At 42.1% G+C, this 22240-nt stretch overlaps 1 protein-coding gene across 3 annotated transcripts in view; it reads right to left on the bottom strand.

Annotated features, from left to right (window-relative positions):
- The window catches only part of agap1 (ArfGAP with GTPase domain, ankyrin repeat and PH domain 1), a 1020940-nt gene that overhangs the window by 274407 nt on the left and 724293 nt on the right, over window positions 1–22240 (bottom strand). For all 3 annotated transcript variants that reach the window (XM_070876105.1, XM_070876104.1, XM_070876106.1), the window contains one exon: window positions 16945–17113. In XM_070876105.1, coding sequence (XP_070732206.1) covers window positions 16945–17113 — 169 coding nt within the window. The remainder of the gene's footprint in view (window positions 1–16944; window positions 17114–22240) is intronic.

Below are 22240 nucleotides of genomic sequence, written 5' to 3'. Positions count from 1 at the left end.
TGAGACAACACATCGCTTTTTCTCTCGCAGTTGCTGGTTCTTCAGGAGGAAAGGCCACACTTTCCATTGATATGAAGGCTCTGTTAGAATTAAAAGGATAGTTACTTTCTCAATACCATCTCGACAGCTACTTAAATGGAAGAGAATTTTTTTTAGAATGCTTTCAGATGTCAGCTGGTACCTCCATAAAACTGGCTCCCGAGCACGAATTGAACAACAGAATGCCCGTGAGTCACATCATATTCGTCTTATTATCTGGCATGACCCTCAAAATACCATGATCACCTCCGCACTCTTTCTAGCCCAGCATTTTGTTTCATGTTGGAACCAGGCTTCATCTGCCAGCATCTGTTTACGGTGCCTATCAGTCCCTTATAATGAAATGGCCATTAACTCACTCTAAAGGTCAGAGAGCAATGTGTACATGACTGATACCACACTCAAACACCACTATGAAACGTGGGACCTTTCACTCCCTCGAGACCATTTGTTATGACATTCGTGCCTGCTTTATTCACAATAATGAAAAGCTAGTCTGACCTCTTGATCAACGAACGCCAAAATACTTGTAGCCAGTTTCTGCAGTTAATTATCTTGAGGTGGAATATAACCCTTTTCACAAGTATATAAACCTGTATTTGCATTCAAATAAAATTACTTTGGGGCAGTGAAAGTCTCCATTATACATTTATAATATATATATATATATATCTCCTGGACAGTGACTAACCTAGTAAAAATAACACCCATTATTTCTCATCAGAGAATTGCCTGTTCCAGTTACAGAGCTGTTTCACTCATTATATTCCATATAAAACCTCTTTTTGCTGGTCAAGCGGTGTGAAAGCACACAGTGAGATCTGACCAGCATAACACAAGATCTATGTCCACCTGTCAGTGAAATTGCAAATCAGGAACTGGGGTACTTAACTTCAAAAGGAACACGCACAGGCTGAAAAACCATGAAATACATTTATACATTTTGGTTTAAATAGGATGAGTTACCAATGTTAACACACCTCCAGCCAGCTTTTTATTCCTGGTACAATGCTCATATTCACAGTCGTCCTCTGATCATTGCACAGAGGAATGAGCAATAGAAACATAGAAAAATAGAAATTTACAGCGCAGAAGGAGGCCATTTCGGCCCATCATGTCCACGCCGGCCGACAAAGAGCCACACATATAAAGGTTACATATAAATCTATGAACAATGACGGAAAGGCAAAGAACACCCAGCCCAACCAGTCCGCCTCACACAACTGCGACACCCCTTATACTGAAACATTCTACATTCCATCCCAACCGGAGCCATGTGATCTCCTGGGAGGGACAAAAATCAGATTAAAACCCAGGTCAATTTAGGGAGAAGAAAATCTGGGAAAATTCCTCTCCGACCCATCCAGGCGATCGAAACTAGTCCAGAAGATCACCCTGGCCGTATTCGATAACCTGCAGTAGTTACCATTAATACTGCGTCGGCCAACAAAAGGTCATCCAGTCTCATCCCAATTACCAGTTTTGGGTCCGTAACCCTGCAGGTTACGGCACTTTAAGTGCCCATCCAACCATCTCTTAAAAGTGGTGAGGGTTTCTGCATCCACCACTCTTCCAGGCAGCGAGTTCCAGATCCCCACAACCCTCCGCGTAAAGCCCACCCAACCCCCTCAAAACCCCTCTCAACCTTCCACCAACCACTATAAAATTATGCCCACTCGTAATAGACCCCTCCACCAGTGGAAATAGGCCCTTACTATTCACAATGTCCAGGCCCCTCAATATTTTGTGCACCTCAATGAGGTCTCTCAACTTCCTCTGTTCCAATGTGAACAAACCAAGCCTATCAAATCTATCCTCATAACTAAGATTCTCCATTCCAGGCAGCATCCTCGTAAATCTCCTCTGCACCCTCTCCAGTGCAATCACGTCCTTCCTATAATACGACAACCAGAACTGCACGCAGTACTCCAACAAAGTATTATACAATTTAAACATAGCCTCCCTGCTCTTATATTCTCGGTCTCGGCCAATAAAGGCAAGCATTCCATATGCCTTCTTAACCACCTTATCCACCTGGCCAGCTACTTTCAGGGATCTGTGGACAAGCACTCCAAGGTCCCTTTGTTCATCTACACTATTAAGTGGCCTACCGCTTAATGTGTATACCCTTTCCTTATTAGCCCTCCCAAAGTGCATCATGTCATACTTCTCCGAATTAAATTTGCCATTGCTCTGTCCATCTGACCAGTAGATTGATATCATCCTGCAGCCCATGACTTCCTTCTTCATTATCAACCACACAACCAAATTTAGTGTCGTCTGCAAACTTCTCAATCATACTCCCTATATTCAAATCTAAATCGTTGATATATACCACAAAAAGCAAGGCACCCAGTATTGAGCCCTGCGGAACCCCACTGGAAACATCCTTCCAACCCCTTTGCTTCCTACCTCCAAGTCAATTTTGGATCCAACTTGCCACTTTGCCCTGGATCCCATGGGCTTTAAACTTCTTGACCAGTCTACCATATGGGACCTTATCAAAAGCTTTGCTAAAGTCCACATACACTACATCGTACGTACTACCCTCAAAGACCCTCTTGGTTACCTCCTCAAAAAATTAAATCAGGTTAGTCAAACACGATCTTCCCTTAACAAATCCGTGCAGATTGTCCCTAATTAATCCCTGCCTTTCCAAATGTAGATTTATCCTGTCTTTCAGGAATTTTTCCAATAATTTTCTCACCACTGATGTTAGGCTGACACGCCTGTAATTACTCGGCCTATCCCTTTCTCCCTTCTTAAACAAGGGCACTACATTAGTACTAACCCTAACCCTCCAATCCTCTGGCATCATGCCCAAATCCAAAGAGGAGTGAAAAATGATGGTCAAGCCTCTGCTATTTCCTCTTTTACTTCGCTCAACAGATGCATTTCATCCGGGCCTGAGGACTTATCTACTTTCAAAGCTGCTAAACCCCTTAATACTTCCTCTCTCACTATATTTATTTCATCCAGAATATCAAACTCCTCCTCGATAGCAGTATCAACATTGCCTCTTTCCTTTGTGAAAACAAATGCAAAGTATTCGTTAAGAACCTTACCAACATCTTCCGCCTCCAGACAAAGATGACCCTAACCTTCCTTTAGTTACCCTCTTACTCTTAATATACTTATAGAACATCTTAGGGTTTTCCTTAATTTTACTAGCCAAGAATTTCTCGTGCTCTCTCTTAGCATTTCTAATATCCTTTTTCATTTTGCCTCTTAACTTTCTATATTCCTCGAAAGATTCTATAGTATTTAGCCATTGGTATATGACTTGTTTTCACAGCCTTGCAATGTAACAATAAATGTAAACATTGTGAAAAGAGTGGCCCAGCATTTGATGGGAAAATAGTGGAGGGGTAAATGCGCACGGGATTATTAGTGTGTAACTAACATAAGAAATAGGAACAGGAGTACGCCATACGACCCCTCGAGCCTGCTCCGCCATTCAATAAGATCATGGCTGATGGGATCTTGGCCTCAACTCCACTTTTCTGCCTGTTCCCTATAACCCTTGATTAAGCCAGAAATGTGTGGCGAGGAAGAGATGCGGTGTGAGTTGCGAATCGCCACAAGTTGCTGGACGATTTACGCCACTCCGCCATTAGCCTCGTAAAAACTGCAGCTCGCCCTCAACCTCCCCGAGAGGTTAAGGGATTACTGCAAAAATGAATTAAACGTTTCAATTTTTAATTTAAATTTTCTTTTTTTACTTTTCCTTTCAGCCTCTTTTCTTTCTCTCTTAATCCAATCTTTTCCTCTCTTCACTTGATTTTGACACCAATTTCTCAATCCTTAAATCTCATTGGTTAAGGAGGTCGACTGTTGGTCCCATCATTCACCAAGGTGCCAGATACCCCGCTGCCCTTGTCACACCGTTAGCAGCTCGCACTTTCAGCAAGTTATGGCACAAAAAATGCTGTCGCTGAAGGGCGAGGGAAAAAAAATCTAACAAAACGGGTATGCTGAGAGAAGGTCCATGCCAGCAAAATCTGGGTCATAACATATGAATGGAAGACCCTAGAACATTCTGTATTTGAAAAATCAATAATGCTCACTTTCATTTATGGGATTCAATTGTTGAAGCCCATCACTGTGCCCATCACTTTCCTCTCACCTTATTTTAATGAAATTACTAATTCTGCATCGTGTTATAAATGATAAAAATTGTCTGATAATCCATGAGCATTTATCCCCGTTACTGCCTTGCAATATAACCCAATCTATGTATTATCCTAACCCAAGGGTGCCCTACCTTTTGTGGCTGGATACACGTGTCAAACGAGTGGGTCGCACAGGATATGCAGAAATCTGAGATAACAGATAAAGAAAAAGAAAACTATTCACCACTCAACCAGCCAATCACTTACCCTCCTGGCTGTGAAGTCACACTATAATTACTTTTTACTTCTCTCTTACTAGTCGGGAGCAGCAGCTGGAGCGGGCAGACCTGTGAGGGAAGCGGCGGCAGCAGAAAGCATCAATAAAGCCCAAGGCTCAAAGCCCAGTCCGAGCTAGTCGGGAGCAGCAGCGGGAGTGGGAGGACCTGAGAGGGAAGCGGCGGCAGCGAGGTCAAAGTAAAAGAGAAGTAAAAAGTAATCGAAGTGTGACATCACAGCCAAGAGGGTAAGTGATTGACTGGTTGAGTGGTGAGTAGTTTTCTTTTTCCTTACCTTTTTCCTTGTTCTTAGCAGTAAGAAGCTTATGGCACTGTTGCCAAATTAAATAATTTAACGGTTAAGTCATGGCAGGAGAGGCCAGACCCGTGTTATGCTCCTCCTGTGCTATGTGGGACCTCAGGGACGCTTTCAGTGTCCCATGTGCAGGAAGTGTATCCAGCTGCAGCTCCTGACAGACCGCATTGCGGCACTGGAGCTGCGCATGGATTCACTCTGGAGCATCTGCGATGCTGAGGATGTCGTGAATAGCACGTTTAGTGAGTTGGTCAGACCGCAGGTAAAGATTACACAGGCAGATAGGGAATGGGTGACCATCAGGAAGAGCAGTGGAAGGAAGGTAGTGCAGGGGTCCCCTGCAGTCACCTCCCTCCAAAACAAATACACAGTTTTGGGTACTGTTGGGGGAGATGACTAATCAGGGGAATACAGCAGCAGCCAAGTTCATGGCACCATGGGTGGCTCTGCTGCACAGGAGGGCAGGAAAAAGAGTGGGAGAGCAATAGTGATAGGGGATTCTACTGTAAGGGAAATAGATAGGCGTTTCTGCAGCCATAATCGAGACTCCAGGATGGTATGTTGCCTCCCTGGTGCAAGGGTCAAAGATGTCGCGGAGCGACTGCAGCGCATTCTGGAGGGGAAGGGTGAACAACCAGCTGTCGTGGTACATATAGCTACCAATGATATGGTTTAAAAAAAAAGGGACGAGGTCCTACAAGCTGAGTTTAGGGAGCTAGGAGTTAAATTAAAGGTAGTAAAGCTCAGAAGTGCTACCAGTGCCACGTGCTAGTCAGAGTAGGAATTGCAGGATAGCTAAGATGAATACGTGGCTTGAGGAGTGGTGCAGGAGGGAGAGATTTAAATTCCTGGGACATTGGAACCGGTTCTGGGGGAGGTGGGACCAGTACAATCTGGACGGTCTGCACCTGGGCAGGACCGGAACCAATGTCCTCGGCGGAATGTTTGCTAGTGCTGTTGGGGAGGAGCTAAACTAATATGGCAGGGGATGGGAACCTATGCAGGGAGACAGAGGGAAGTAAAATGAGGGCAGAAGCAAAAGATAGAAAGGAGAAAAGTAAAAGTGGAGGGCAGAGAAAGCTAAGGCACAAATCAAAAAGGGCCACATTACAGCAAAATTCTAAAGGGACAAAGTGTGTTAAAAAGACAAGCCTGAAGGCTCTGTGCCTTATTGCAAGGAGTATTCATAATAAAATGGACGAATTAACTGCGCAGGTAGCTATTAACAAATATGATAAAATTGGCATTATGGAGACATGGCTCCAGGGTGAGCAAGGCTAGGAACTCAACATCCAGGGATATTCAACATTGAGGAAGGAGAAACAGAAAGGAAAAGGAGGTGGGGTAGTGTTACTGGTTAAAGAGGATATTAACGCAATAGTAAGGAAGGACATTAGCTTGGATGATGTGGAATCTATATGGGTAGAGCTGCGGAATACCAGAGGGCAGAAAACGCTCATGGGAGTTGTGTACAGACCACCAAACAGTAGTAGTGAGGTTGGGGACAGCATCAAACAAGAAATTAAGGATACGTGCAATAAAGATACAGCAGTTATCATGAGCGACTTTAATCTACATATTGATTGGGCTAACCAAACTGGTAGCAATGAGGTGGAGGAGGATTTCCTGGAGTGTATTAGGGATGGTTTTCTAGATCAATATGTCAAGGAACCAACTCGAGGGTTGGCCATTCTACACTGGGTGATGTATAATGAGAAAGGACTAATCAGCAACCTTGATATGCGAGGCCCCTTGGGGAAGAGTGATCATAATATGGTAGAATTCTTTATTAGGATGGAGAGTAACACATTTAATTCAGAGACTAGGGTCTTGAACTTAAGGAAAGGTAACTTCGATGGTATGAGACGTGAATTGGCTAGAATAGACTGGTGAATGATACTTAAAGGGTTGACGGTGGATAGGCAATAGCAAACATTTAAAGATCACATGGATGAACTTCAACAATTGTACATCCCGACCTGGAGTAAAAATAAAACGGGGAAGGTGGCTCAACCGTGGCTAACATAAGGAAATTAAGGATAGTTTTAAATCCAAGGAAGAGGCATATAATTTGGCCAGAAAAAGCAGCAAACCTGAGGACTGGGAGAAATTTAGAATTCAGCAGAGGAGGACAAAGGGTTTAATTAGGAGGGGGAAAATAGAGTATGAGAGGAAGCTTGCTGAGAACATAAAAACTGACTTCAAAAGCTTCTATAGGTATGTGAAGAGAAAAAGAGTAGTGAAGTCAAACGTAGGTCCCTTTGAGTCAGAATCGGGTGAATTTATAATGGGGAACAAAGAAATAGCAGACTAATTATGCAAATATTTTTGTTCTGTCTTCACAAAGGAAGACACAAATAACCTTCCGGAAATACTAGGGGACCGAGGGTCTAGTGAGAAATCCTTATTAGGCGGGAAATTGTGTTCGGGAAATTGATAGGATTGAAGGTTGATAAATCCCCAGGGCCTGATAGTCTGCATCCCAGAGTACTTAAAGAAGTGGCCCTGGAAATAGTGGATGCATTGGTGATCATTTTTGAACAGTCTAACGACTCTGGATCAGTTCCTATGGACTGGAGGGTAGCTAATATAACACTACTTTTTAAAGAGAGAAAACGGGTAATTATAGACCAGTTAGCCTGACATCAGTAGTGGGGAAAATGTTGGAATCAATTATTAAAGATGAAATAGCATTTGGAAAGCAGTAACAGGATCGGTCCAAGTCAGCATGGATTTATGAAAGGGAAATCATGCTTGACAAATCTTCTAGAATATTTTGAGGATGTAACTGGTCGAGTGGACAAGGGAGAACCAGTGGATGTGGTGTATTTGGACTTTCAAAAGGCTTTTGACAAGGTCCCACACAAGAGATGGGTGTGCAAAATTAAAGCACACGGTATTGGGGGTAATGTACTGACATGGATAGAGAACTGGTTGGCAGACAGGAAGCAGAGAGTAGGGATAAACAGGTCCTTCTCAGAATGGCAGGCAGTGACTAGTGGGGTGCCGCAGGGCTCAGTGCTGGGACCCCAGCTATTTACAATATACATCAATGATTTAGATGAAGGAATTGAGTGTAATATCTCCAAGTTTGTAGATTACACTAAGCTGGGTGGCAGTGTGAGCTGTGAGGAGGATGTTAAGAAGCTGCAGGGTGACTTGGACAGGTTAGGTGAGTGGGCAAATGCATGGCAGATGCAGTATAATGTGGATAAATGTGAGGTTATCCACTTTGGGGGCAAAAACATGAAGGCAGAATATTATCCGAATGGCGGCAGATTAGGAAAAGGGGAGGTGCAACGAGGCCTGGGTGCCATGGTACATCAATCATTGAAAGTTGGCATGCAGGTACAGCAGGTGGTGAAGGCAGCAAATGGCATGTTGGCCTTTATAGCTAGGGGATGTGAGTATAGGAGCAGGGAGGTCTTAATGCAGTTGTACAGGGCCTTGGTGAGGCCTCACCTGGAATATTGTGTTCAGTTTTGGTCTCCTAATCTGAGGAAGGACATTCTTGCTATTGAGGGAGTGCAGCGAAGGTTCACCAGACTGATTCCTGGGATGGCAGGACTGACATATGAGGCGAGACTGGATCGACTGGGCCTGTATTTACTGGAGTTTAGAAGAATGAGAGGGGATCTCATAGAAACATATAAAATTCTGACAGGACTGTACAGGTTAGATGCAGGAAGAATGTTCCTGATGTTGGGGAAGTCGAGAACCATGGGTCATGGTCTAAGGATAAGGGATAAGCCATTTAGGACCGAGATGAGGAGACACTTCTTCACTCAGAAAGTTGTTAAATTCTCTACCGCAGAGAGTTGTTGATGTCAGTTCGTTAGATATATTGAAGAGGGAGTTAGACATGGCCTTTACAGCCAAAGGGATCAAGAGGTATGGAGAGAAAGCAGGAAAGGGGTACTGAGGTGAATGATCAGCCATGATCTTATTGAATGGTGGTGCAGGCTCGAAGGGCTGAATGGCCTATTCCTGCATCTATTTTCTATGTTTCTATGTAACACACACAATATATGAGACCCTATCCACAGGTAAGTGTGACCTACATGAACAAAAAGGAAGGTGGCACACAATTAGGCACAGACGGGTAAGGAGGTGTAGATTTATCTAGCAGGACGAGCTACATTGAGCGATGAGTAACAAGACAGATTTGATATTGAGAAGACTGATTGACTCGTGATCAATGAACAACCCAATAGAAACATAGAAAGTAGGTGCAGGAGTAGGCCATTCAGCCCTTCGAGCCTGCACCACCATTCAATATGATCATGGCTGATCATGCAACTTCAGTACCCCACTCCTGCTTTCTCTCCATACCCCTTGATCCCTTTAGCCGTAAGGGCCACAGCTAACTCCCTCTTGAATATATCTAATGAACTGGCCTCAACAACTTTCTGTGGTGGAGAATTCCACAGGTTGAATTCAGTACAGTTGACATCTTTTTTTAATAATCTTTTCACATATACTCAAATATGTTGGGACGAAGGTGGGGTCTGATTGGCAATGTCAGGCAGTGAGAGGATAATACTGTGTCACAGTATTGTTACAATAGAAACAAGAGGTTTTGCTAGCTGCGTATTACCAGATATAACATTATGTCTGTCATTATATAGGAAAATCAGGAATAACTTAGCAAGATCCACACGTACACAATCCTTTCACAAACTTCAGATCAGAGTTAAGTCATTCTCAATCACCATTCATAATGGCTCTCTCTTTCAACTCTCTTCTGTCAGACCAGCGGGCCAATCCATTTAAACCTTATACTGAACTTGTTAAAAATGTCTCCCCATTTCGAACCAAATAATTCTTCCCAAGTGTTATTGTTGGAATGCTGGTGGTAACACCAGGTGAGAGCGATTATAAAAAGCTTTTAGAAAATCTCAAATAAATCATCCATTAAATACAAGACATAGGTAGCACGGAAGGATATCTGAGCAAGATCCAGCACTGTGTGCCATGAAGAGACCTGAAGCATCTAATTACATCAAGGATGGCACTGAGTACAAGGCAGATCTGCATAATATTTAAATTAGAGATGTCAGCCATGGCTCAGTGGGTAACACTCTCACCTGAGTCAGAAGGTTGTGGGTTCAAATCCCACTCCAGAAACTTGAGCACATAATCCAGGCTGACACTTTCAGTGCAGTACCGAGGGAGCATTGCACTGTCGGAGGTAGCGTCTTCCAGTTGAGACGTTAAACTGAGGCCCTGTCTGCCCTTTCAGGTGGACATAAAAGATCCCATGGCACTACATCGAAGGAAAGCAGGGGAGTTCTCCATGGAGTCCTGACCAATATTAATAACTCAACCTACATCACTAATACAGAATAGCTGGTCATTATGTCATTGATGTTTGTGGGATCTTGTTGTGTGCAAATATGCTATCGTGTTTCCTACGTTATAGCAGTACTTCATTGGTTGTAAAGTGCTTTGGGACATCCTGATGTTGTGAAAGGCATGTGGTATGGAATAGTGGAAGACGGGTTTGTATCTATCATCCTCCTCATATGGAGTTCCAACTACAGCAGTGTTGTCATGGGTATGTACAAAGTTGAGGCCACCTTTGAGAGAGAAAAAAACTTCAAGAAAAGACAACACTCGTCATTTCAGCATCCCCCTAGTAGCCAGTAATAAGCCACCAATGGAGCCACTGACCACATCCGTGCTCTCAACTCTGGATACACATGGTGTGTCGAGATGCAAGAAAGGGGAAGGTCAAAAAGTGACTTGGGACTGTTCGACAGGAAGAAAAGTAAGAGCTTGCATTGGCATGTCCTCAGGACACCTAAAAGCAGTTCTCGTCTAATAAATTCATTTTTGTAGTTACTGCCGTGATGTGGGTAAATAGGCCAGCCAATATTTACACAGCATATGAGATGAACCACTAGTCAATCTATCTTTGGTGGTTTTATTGAAGGAGGACCATTGACCAGGACACGAGGAGAACTCTACTCACCATGGCATCTATTCCATTAACTTGAGCAGGCAGATGAGGCCTTGGTTTAATAAATGGTTTGCACAGCAAGGTGAAAGCAGCATAAATATTAGGTTATTCAAAATCGAATTAGACTGCACATTGGGAGAGATAATGTATTAGTGGGACTAGTTTTAGTGGAGAGAATGCCATTTATTTCTCCCTGACATTCCCCACATTTTTCAGAGTGCTTTATGCTAATATTGGATGTCAAACATGAAAGCATTCCAGATCCAGCTCCAACATCTTGATGGTCACAAAATGTCATGGAACCACAAATGCTTCTAACACTGTATTGGTGTCACCATCAGAGCCACTTTCCGCAATGCACGCTGGGTAGGATAACTTCACTGCGACTAACATAGCTCGTGTCTGGGCCACAGGTCTATCCATAGTATTGTAGTTCGATACAAAACTGATATCAAGTATCAGTGTTATATACAGGGTTACAAGAAGAGTTGGCAGTAGGATTAGTTTTGGACTGCTCCAATAAAGAGCCGGCAAAGACACAATGGGCTGAATGGCCTCGTTCTGTGCTGTAAACTCCTATCATTCTATGCTACAGCAGAGTTTGAAGACAGCCATTGAGCTGCATCATGCTGTTTCAGTGGGGCTAAACTTCCTAAACTTCATGATAACAGTGAAGAGGAGCGCTGGCAATGGCACTCAGCGTGGGGAGGGTTACTCGAGGTTTCAGAACGTGCTGGAGTAATTAATTAATTAGAGATTAAAATTAATCCATACACAGAAGAGCCGAGTAAGGGTTATGAGCCCCCTATTAGAAAATAAAAGGGTTTTATTGTCATTTCATCCAAATGTGTACACTTTATTATTAAAATTGTAAGAGCCAGATGAAGTTGTGAAAATCAATTCGAGACCAAGTGATTTTTCTTTTTCCTTTAAGCACTGTAGCTTTGATTTCTGAAATCATGAACCATAAAAGAAGTAACACAATAATAAAGGGACACGGTCTCTTTAAGGACTGCCAATGAACTGCTCTCCTATACAGCCAATTACTTCCCCGTGTCTGTCAGTCAAAGGAAAAATGACTGAACCCATTAGATCAAACCTTTGCCACTGCTCATAATGCACCTCTTAGGCCTCATTAATCTGAGTCAGCGGCACACAGCCAGCGGTGCTCAACAAGGCAACGAATGCCTCCCCCACACCCCACGTGAGTCCTCTCATCTCCGAAAACAGTGCTAATCAAGCTATCCTTATTACCCGACTCACTGTCATGTGAACAGCATTCACTCCTAACTGCTCTCATTACGGGCCCATCTTCAGAGACGTCTGACTGGAAATAAAGTCTGATCGCATTAATATTCATGACAATAATTAGTATTCTAGGTCACTGAATATTCATGCTATTATTTTGGTTTTATGGGTTGGACAAAGTCCTTACTGTCAGCGTAGAGGGGACTTGCATTCTCGGGCTTTTATCGATCAAAATTCTATAGCATGCACATTCCATGCTGAGTGGAAACCCTGCTATAGGATACCAGCAGCTAGCTGACCGAAAGTTTATATCTTTGAAGTTTTCAGCTGCTAGAAATTAATTTATCAAAATGAAACAAAACATTAACAAGAACATTACAATGCTTGTTAAGCTGTGCTGAGCTGGGGTATGTGTTCTGCACTTTTTATTTGCAGGAATGTTATATAAAGACTTGAAGGTTTACTGATCTCACATAAATAAATATAAATAAGTTAATGATGTCCTGGAGGGTTTTGATAGAAATTTATAAGAGGTTTCAGATAAATGTCAGCATGATGGTTAATAGTCAAAACACGTCTGCAAATGCCTTTTCTACGCCTAGACCCAAGAGTTGCTAAAAACAATCAGACCAACTGTTTTTAAGGGTTTGGGAATTAAATCAGTTCATCTCAGGCACAGAAGAGCAAAGGATTCGGATAATGTGGAATTGTCATAGCAAAATATTAGAAACTGGAAGCTAATAGACTTGAAATGCAGGCTTTAGAACCATAGAAATGTGCACTTGTCTTCTAATACAGCAGCCGACTATACAGGGCATGTCTGAGGGGGTTATTATATAGAGCTACTTTCTGGTATGTCAATTGCAGTCTTCTCCCTTCCTCTCGTGAAGGTGTGGACGCACACTGAGCTATGATTCCATTTCCATAGGCACAGGCTACGAGCCACTACCTAGCCCCGAGTGGCAATCTTTCTTTTTTGAACCCAGTGAGTGTTGATATCCTACCTGACCCAATCCTGCCCTCAACTAGGTTGGTTTGTCTATTTAAACAAAAAAGTAAAAAATAAACAGAAAGATATCAAAGTTAATTAAGATAAACTCCATTTTTTTGGTAACCCTTCAATTTCTACAAGCAGTCCGACTGACTGATACACTCTTTAGATTCAAGCATGAAGTCACTTATTTTCATCTCAGATTCCTGGCTTTTCTGATATATGTTGGTTCTGGACATAAGATCCTCACACATCTTTACGACAAATATCCCAATTTGACTTTTGATGTCTCCTAACAAAATTGACCAACATAAGATCCTCGCACATCTTTACTACAAATATCCCAATTTGACTTTTGATGTCTCCTAACAAAATTGACCAACATAAGATCCTCGCACATCTTTACTACAAATATCCCAATTTGACTTTTGATGCCTCCTAACAAAATTGACCAGACCTGTTTAAATTATTTCTCTATGAATTTATTCTATAAATTCTATCCACAGGATATACTGCAGCAACTTGCCAAGGCTTCTTCTGTATCACCTCCCAAACCCGTGATCTCGACCACCTAGAAGGACAAGTGCAGTTGGTGCATGGGAACACCACCACCGCCAAGTTTCCCTCCAAGCTATATCGCAACTTGGGCACACATTGGCGTTCCTTCATCGTTGTTGGGTCAAAATCTTGCAACTCCCTCCCGAAAGCACTGTGGGAGTACCTTCACCACACCGACTGCAGCGGTTCAAGGCGGCGGCTCACCACCACCTTCTCAAGGGCAATTAGGGATGGGCAATAAATGCTGGCCTTGCCAGCGACGCCCACACTCTAACAATTAATATATGTTTTAAATGCAATCTACAGTGTTTTGATAGAATTCATATGTTTAAAGCATTTAAAAAGCAGGATCCATTCATCAGTAATTCACAATTAAAAAAAAAATAAGGATAGCCTAATGGTTGGAGCCAATATAAGAAAATATCTGTGGCAGTGCTTGGGGAAAATGCATGTTTCTTATTAATCTTCTGGCAGATTCTGAAATGAAATCACTAATGATTGTGTGGAGCTCGTTCAATACTTTACGTATATGTGTGACATGGGGATATTGTCTACTCTTAATTCAAAGACCTTTTTTTATTTGAAAAAAATTCGAATCATCCAATGGTTAATAATAAAGCAGCAGATTTATTTTGGACTATTTCTACTGGAATTAACTGATTATTCAAATGAAACAACATTGAATTAAGGGGAGTAGACTGTATCACTCTCTTTATGAACAGTACTTGCACTAAGACAGTGAGCATTCCTCAAACATTGTGCACAACAAACAACATGGTAAAGAAAAGTGTTTCTTGAAGTGAAGAGTCAGTTCCATCAATAAATCTACTGCAAGTGTGAGTTAAACATGATTGACTGTCAAATGTAGTATCTCCAAATTTGCGGATGACACTAAGTTGGGTGGCAGTGTGAGCTGCAAGGAGGATGCTATGAGGCTGCAGAGCGACTTGGATAGGTTAGGTGAGTGGGCAAATGCATGGCAGATGAAGTATAATGTGGATAAATGTGAGGTTATCCACTTTGGTGGTAAAAACAGAGAGACAGACTATTATCTGAATGGTGACAGATTAGGAAAAGGGCAGGTGCAAAGAGACCTGGGTGTCATGGTACATCAGTCATTGAAGGTTGGCATGCAGGTACAGCAGGCGGTTAAGAAAGCAAATGGCATGTTGGCCTTCATAGCGAGGGGATTTGAGTACAAGGGCAGGGAGGTGTTGCTACAATTGTACAGGGCCTTGGTGAGGCCACACCTGGAGTATTGTGTACAGTTTTGGTCTCCTAACCTGAGGAAGGACATTCTTGCTATTGAGGGAGTGCAGCGAAGGTTCACCAGACTGATTCCCGGGATGGCGGGACTGACCTATCAAGAAAGACTGGATCAACTGGGCTTGTATTCACTGGAGTTCAGAAGAATGAGAGGCGACCTCATAGAAACGTTTAAAATTCTGACGGGGTTAGACAGGTTAGATGCAGGAAGAATGTTCCCAATGTTGGGGAAGTCCAGAACCAGGGGACACAGTCTAAGGATAAGGGGGAAGCCATTTAGGACCGAGATGAGGAGGAATTTCTTCACCCAGAGAGTGGTGAACCTGTGGAATTCTCTACCACAGAAAGTTGTTGAGGCCAATTCACTAAATATATTCAAAAAGGAGTTAGTTGAAGTCCTTACTACTAGGGGAATCAAGGGGTATGGTGAGAAAGCAGGAATGGGGTACTGAAGTTGCATGTTCAGCCATGAACTCATTGAATGGCGGTGCAGGCTAGAAGGGCCGAATGGCCTACTCCTGCACCTATTTTCTATGTTTCTATGTTTCTAAGCCATTAGTATGGTCACTTTTCTTTGCTGCTCTCCACCCAATATTGTGCTTTATGCTTTGAGCCTCCCAAATTCTCCAATAAAATATACAGACCCTCTCTACTGCTGCCTGTTTGGTTCAGATCAGTGTGCTGGTTTGCCAATATTTACACTGTCAAATCCAGCTCTCTGATCCTAGATCATAGCATCATAAAAAAAGGGTGTCTGATTCTGTTGCTGGGGTAAGAGAGGCCGACTTAGCAGTGTAACCATGGCGAGTCCTGCACGAACACTGGTCTGAAATAATAAGGCCAGTGTAAGAGCTACTTATGTAAATGCTGAAAAATAATTGCATATTAAGTAATGACATACATGAGACCCATATTGGCACCACTGTGTCAGCCAATGAGTTAGAGGTGGGATAGGACTTCTGATTTTATTTTATGAAACTACAGCAAACAGTATCTTGAGTACAGAAGGGTGATTTCTAAAGCATAATGCAGTGAGTGGAGGACAGTTACATAATACAAATTATGATCGTAACGTCAATCCTGTCACTTCCAGCGTGCGGTCTCCAGGTGTGATTGACAGGGGCATCACCCAATTGTCTCCATTCTGGCCGGGGCTTGTGGTGTCACTGTATGCAGCTGTAATTTTTTTTAGTTGTTTCATTCCCCTCTCCACCCCACAACACCCTGATGGTTCATCTCTCGTATCTAAGCTCAAATAGCAACGTAGGTGGCATGACAATACCATCCCACTCACAGTTTTATTAATAGCAATGAGCATATTTTACTTTCTTAAGAGTAATTTTGTGGGGGAAACAATAATTGAGACATTCAGCATAACTTGACTCTTGGGAATTAATTTACCTTGCATCACATTGGTATTGCATTTGCATAAAATTCCTTGTGCACTCGTTAAATACAGTTATCAACTCTTATTTTCAATCGGACAAAAAATGCATTAAAGTATTGCACGTAGGAAGCTTATGTAAATGTCCAACTAGTGTACCTCGAAAGGAAATTGAAGCCTCAAGTCAGTGATTAAGTTCTCTAATCTGTGTTGACAGCTTTGCTAAAGCTCTGTTTAAAGAGAAAAAAAATACCACACCAATTGGACTATTCGAGGCTGAGAGGGTTTGGTCCCATTTTACGGTTTCAACTTCTGTGGAAAGAAAATCTGATACAGGAAGTACTTTCCTCCACATTTAATTTGCTAATTATCTCTGACTTAGTCCTTCTCCATCTCCTGAAACTGTTCCCACGATTCACAGACAGCTGTTTATCTCACTAACTGATGCAGAAACATGGCAGACGCTATTCTGAAAGCAGGACAGATCTTTCTGCTGCTTCATTAGTCGCACAACTGACTGGGAATCGCAGAAAAAAGAAACTCGATGTTGGTTTCGCGTTATACTGTATTATGTGTGCCAGCTTGGATCAAATTATTGATGGCACCTGAAGATGCACTTCAGAGCTAGTCTCTACGTTGGACTGGAAGCACGTACAAGAGCCTCTGTCCTAGTTACTCAGTGCTACCACAGTACGCTGCATGCAAATCAGGATTGTTACAGACACTCTTGCAAGCTCAATTCTGTAGCCATTTCCGGTGGTTACTTTCTCGGATAGCCAGCTGCACAACTCACCCGGGCTCTGCGAAATGTGCAAACTACTCAGGTCTTTGGGCAGACCATTCGTTTTGGGACTGGAGAGAGGGGCACAGGCTGAGGTGGCACGAGGAGGCCGCTTCCCAGGGACTTTGACGGTGGTCCGAAGAAGGTCGATCTCCTTTCCGTGGACATTCTGCATGTAATCCTGGACAGAGACATTAAAAAAACGCACATGAAAAAATCGGCATTTAAAATGGTGCATTTTTGATTTTGTCTCCCAAATTAAAAAAAAGCAGAATGGATAAGTCCGAAATGAATTAAGTCCATGAAGCTAATAAGCATTTTACTGAATGAGTAAGACAATTAAATTCAAAAATGCCAACCCAACAGTAACATGCAATCATGAGCTCAACATCTTTTTATCCAAATTTCACCTCAAAAGATTTTTTTTTAAGTATCAGATAATTTAAATGTTGTCTAGATAGGGATAAAAACAGTTTAAACAACAGCAGCTTTTTAAACACATTTTATTTCAATTTTGACTAATTTTATCCTCATAAAGCTGCACAGATATTTGCCAACATTAAGCCCCCGTTATTGTATGCACAACAGAATCTCAAATTTAAGCCAGCTCTTCCCAGTTTTCATGTACAAATGCCGTCTCTATAATCAATTGTGTCATTTGTGTCCCAAGTACTGATCAAAACAGAAAGATCTTAACAAGACACAAGGGCAATTCAAACCAAAGTACTCAAACAACTCTTAACAAGTCACTGGAGACTACTTGATGCAAGTCTCCACAAGTGCGGTCCTTGCAAACCTCTGCCCCGTAACAGCTTGAAAATAGTAATTGCAAACCTATTTGCATTTACTGCTGTTCATCATCCCCAAAAACGTAACTGGGGGGCCTTTGGGCCATTGTTCTTCTCAGAGAGCATCAATAAACTAGGTGATCGGGCGCACAAATCCACCCTCTTTGCTCCTATGCTGCCGCTTGTTTTTACATTGGTCTCCTAATTATGTTGCATCTATTGCCATCCACTTAATTAGCTGCATTAATGTGATTTCTTTTCACATAGTCAAGCAATTAAGAGCTATGATTGAGTTTCATTCAATTAGCCTCAACAAACATGCTAATTGATGCCTCAGATGCAAATGAGGTGCGATGAGGGAAACCTGCTAGCGATCCGCGATTCTGTCACAAAACCACGGTTCTTTGAGCACTGACAGGGAGACAGTTGCAGCACCAGCACAGATACCTCCAGCACAACCTTCTGCTACTTCTATCGCAGAAAGAACTGCTCCCTTGTTAATCAACGCTGCCATTTATAGGAAGTTATCGAGAAGAATGGACATAGTGGATTATTAGATCTAAAGAACTGAGAATTCCCAAACACTTAAAAAGTGGTTAATGACGGTGTAATGTTGAATAAACCTGCCTTTTTAAAAGGAGAAATGTTCCAGTCTTTTCCAGAGGAGAGCAGATCTCAGAAAAGGGTAGTTTATGGAAGAGCCACAAACATTCTGCTTTGAACATGCCACAAAATGCTGTCAAAGTTTGTTAACTTTTGCAATATGATTTCATTTAAACTACGAATACCAATTATTTAAAACATCAGAAGCAACTGGCAGCAATGATGTGCCCTAACTTTATACAAACATGGAGAGGTTTCTCATTCAGAGACTTTACCATGCTAATGCTGCCCACTCAAACCAATGAAGTAAAGCAGCAGACCATTATCATGGTACTGTTCAGAAACTGCTGACATAAACCAACAGACTAACAATGATCATGATGTACTGTGAGGACATACTGTTGGCAATCTTGACATACTATGAAGCCATTGAAACATAGAAACATAGAAAATAGGTGCAGGAGTAGGCCATTCGGCCCTTCGAACCTGCACCAACATTCAATAAGATCATGGCTGATAATTCACCTCAGTAACCCTTTCCTGCTTTCTCCATACCCCTTGAAGCCTTTAGCCGTAAGGGCTATATCTAATCCCTCTTGAATATATCGAACGAACTGGCATCAACAACTCTCTGCAGTAGGGAATTCCACAGGTTAACAACTCTCTGCCTGAAGAAGTTTCTCCTCATCTCAGTCTTAAATGGCTTACCCCTTATCCTTAGACTATGTCCCCTGGTTCTGGACTTCTCCAATATCGGGAACATTCTTCCTGCATCTAACCTGTACAGTCCTGTCAGAATTTTATATGTTTCTATGAGATCCCCTCTCATCCTTCTAAACTCCAGTGAATAAAGGCCCAGTCGATCCACTCTCCCCTCATATGTCAGTCCAGCCATCCCGGAATCAGTCTGATGAACCTTCGCTGCACTCCCTCAATAGCAAGAATGTCCTTCCTCAGATTAGGAGACCAAAACTGAACACAATATTCCAGGTGAGGCCTCACCAAGGCCCTGTACGACTCCAGTAAGACCTCCCTGCTCCTATACGCAAATCTCCCAGCTATGAAGGCCAACATGCCATTTGCCTTCTTCACCGCCTGCTGTACCTGCATGCCAACTTTCAATGACTGATGTACCATGATACCCAGGTCTCATTGCACCTCCCCTTTTCCTAATCTTCTGCCATTCAGATAATATTCTGCCTTTGTGCTTTTGTCCCCAAAGTGGATAACCTCACATTTATCCACATTATACTGCATCTGCCATGCATTTGCCCACTCACCTAACCTGTCCAAGTCACCCTGCAGCCTCTTAGCATCCTCCTCACAGCTCACACCGCCACCCAGCTTAGTGTCATCTGCAAACCTGGAGATATTACACTCAATTCCTTCATCTAAATCATTAATGTATATTGTAAATAGCTGAGGTCCCAGCACTGAGCCCTGCGGCACCCCACTAGTCACTGCCTGCCATTCTGAAAAGGACCCGTTTATCCCGACTCTCTGCTTCCTGTCTACCAACCAGTTCTCTATCCACATCAGTACATTACCCCCAATACCATGTGCTTTGATTTTGCACACCAATCTCTTGTGTGGGATCTTGTCAAAAGCCTTTTGAAAGTCCAAATACACTACATCCACTGGTTCTCCTTTGTCCACTCTACTGGTTACATCCTCAAAAAATTCCAGAAGGTTTGTCAAGCATGATTTCCCTTTCATAAATCCATGTTGATTTGGACTGATCCTATCAGTTATTCTTTCCAAATGTGCTGTTATTTCATCTTTAATAATTGATTCCAACATTTTCCCCACTACTGATGTCAGGCTAACCGGTCTATAATTACCCGTTTTCTCTCTCCCTCCTTTTTTAAAAAGTGGCGTTACATTAGCTACCCTCCAGTCCATAGGAACTGATCCAGATTCGATAGACTGTTGGAAAATGATCACTAATGCATCCACTATTTCTAGGGCCACTTCCTTAAGTACTCTGGGATGCAGACTATCAGGCCCCAGGGATTTATTGGCCTTCAATCCCATCAATTTTCCTAACATAATTTCCCGCCTACTAAGGATATCCTTCAGTTCCTCGTTCTCACTAGACCCTCGGGCCCCTAGTACTTCTGGGAGGTTATTTGTGTCTTCCTTCGTGAAGACAGAACCAAAGTATTTGTTCAACTAGTCTAACATTTCTTTGTTCCCCATTACAAATTTACCTGAATCTGACTGCAAGGGACCTACATTTGTCTTCACTAATCTTTTTCTCTTCACATATCTATAGAAAGAACATGGCATAAAAGGGGCTGCTACTTGAGTTGTGTTCTTTGAATAAAATAGAAATTTGAACCGTGCTGTATTAACAAAACAGATGGAAGTCTTACAAAGACACTCAGAGTTTTGTAGAATACATTCCTTCTTACGCTTTTTGCATATAATTATGTATATACACACCCGTGTAGAACCAGATTGCGACATTTATTAACTTGTTAACAAGAAAAATTTCAGAATGGGAATCAAACAATTTAGAAAAATTGGAGTTTTCTTTTTAAACTTCTCACAAAGATAACTACCAAGTTTGAAGATCAGCTATTTACAAATTCATCTACCGCTTCATAAAGTACCATCACTCTTCTCCATAGCACTGCAGCCAGTGAGGATTCTAATCTATTCCGCTGTGGCATGTACCTTTCGGTTTTTGAAGCAGGAAGTGGCAATCCAAAATTGAATTGACAGCAACACATCGCCATCAACACATAAGGCTAGGTTTGACTGTCTATCTCATCACCCTGGGATTTCATCACTACCAGCCCACAGTAGAGGTTTGAACAGAAAACGAACATCCACGAGGTGTGTCGACAGTATAATATATTGAACAGAATATCTAGAACTCGGGGGAGTATAGACATTCTGTTTTCTAACTCTCCCTTGTCCCTGGAAGTGTGGAACTGTTGTGTTCATCACATCTGAAGGATTCGCCAAACTTTGGCATGATAACTGCAGTTGAGAAAACAGATCAAATGGGTCTAAAACAGTCTAGTTCAATGCAATATTAGAAGGAATAGTCCAGGTAAAATGTAACAAAATGATAGCAGAAATGCAAGTGTTTCTGCTGTCAAAAGAAAGAAGTTGTACTTGTATAGCGCCTTTCAGAACCTCAGGATGTCCCAAAGTGTTTCACAGCCTATAAAGTACCTTTGAAATGCAGTTACAGTTGAATTTTATAGAAATGTGGCAGCCAATATGTACCTAGCAAGGCCCCACAAACAGCAAGGTGATACATGACCAGATAATCTGTTTTTTTAGTGATATTGATTGAGATAAATATTGGCCTGGACATTGGGAAAATTCTTCTGCTCTTCTTCGAATATTGCCATGGAATCCTTTAAATCCAGTGGAGAGGGCAGACAGGGCCACTGGTAAACATCTCAGGATATGATGTTTGCATTCAATTTATGATCCTGTACCCTGAACTCTTCAAAATCTCCCTGCACAAAAAATCTTATTTTGTTCCTTTCCCCTTCCTCCAATGCTCTTTAAAAAAAACTGTTTCTTTATATCAAGTCTTTTCTCTACCACCCATTTCCTTGTGATCAAGAGGTACCCTGATTCTAAGTGTTCTGGACAATATTTATCCCTGAACCAACATTACTAAAACAAATTATCTAGTTTTTATCTAATTGCATCAATCAGAGGATGAATTACCTGAGGTCGCTTACACTTGGGATTACTTTGTAACATTGGTAAAGAAAAAAATTGCATTTCTATAGCACCTTTCACAACCTCAGCACATTCCAAAGCTCTTTTCAGCCGATGAAGTACTTTTGAAGTGTAGTCACTGTTGTAATGTGGGAAATGTGGCAGCCAATTTATGCTCAGCAAGGTCTAAACAAACAGCAATATGACAATGATCGGAGAATCTGTTT

The sequence above is a fragment of the Pristiophorus japonicus genome, chromosome 3 (assembly GCF_044704955.1).
Source record: "Pristiophorus japonicus isolate sPriJap1 chromosome 3, sPriJap1.hap1, whole genome shotgun sequence".
NCBI classification, from domain to species: Eukaryota; Metazoa; Chordata; class Chondrichthyes; family Pristiophoridae; genus Pristiophorus; species Pristiophorus japonicus.
The sequence above is the reverse complement of the archived record's forward strand: the minus strand, read 5'-3'. Positions and strand labels throughout refer to the sequence as shown.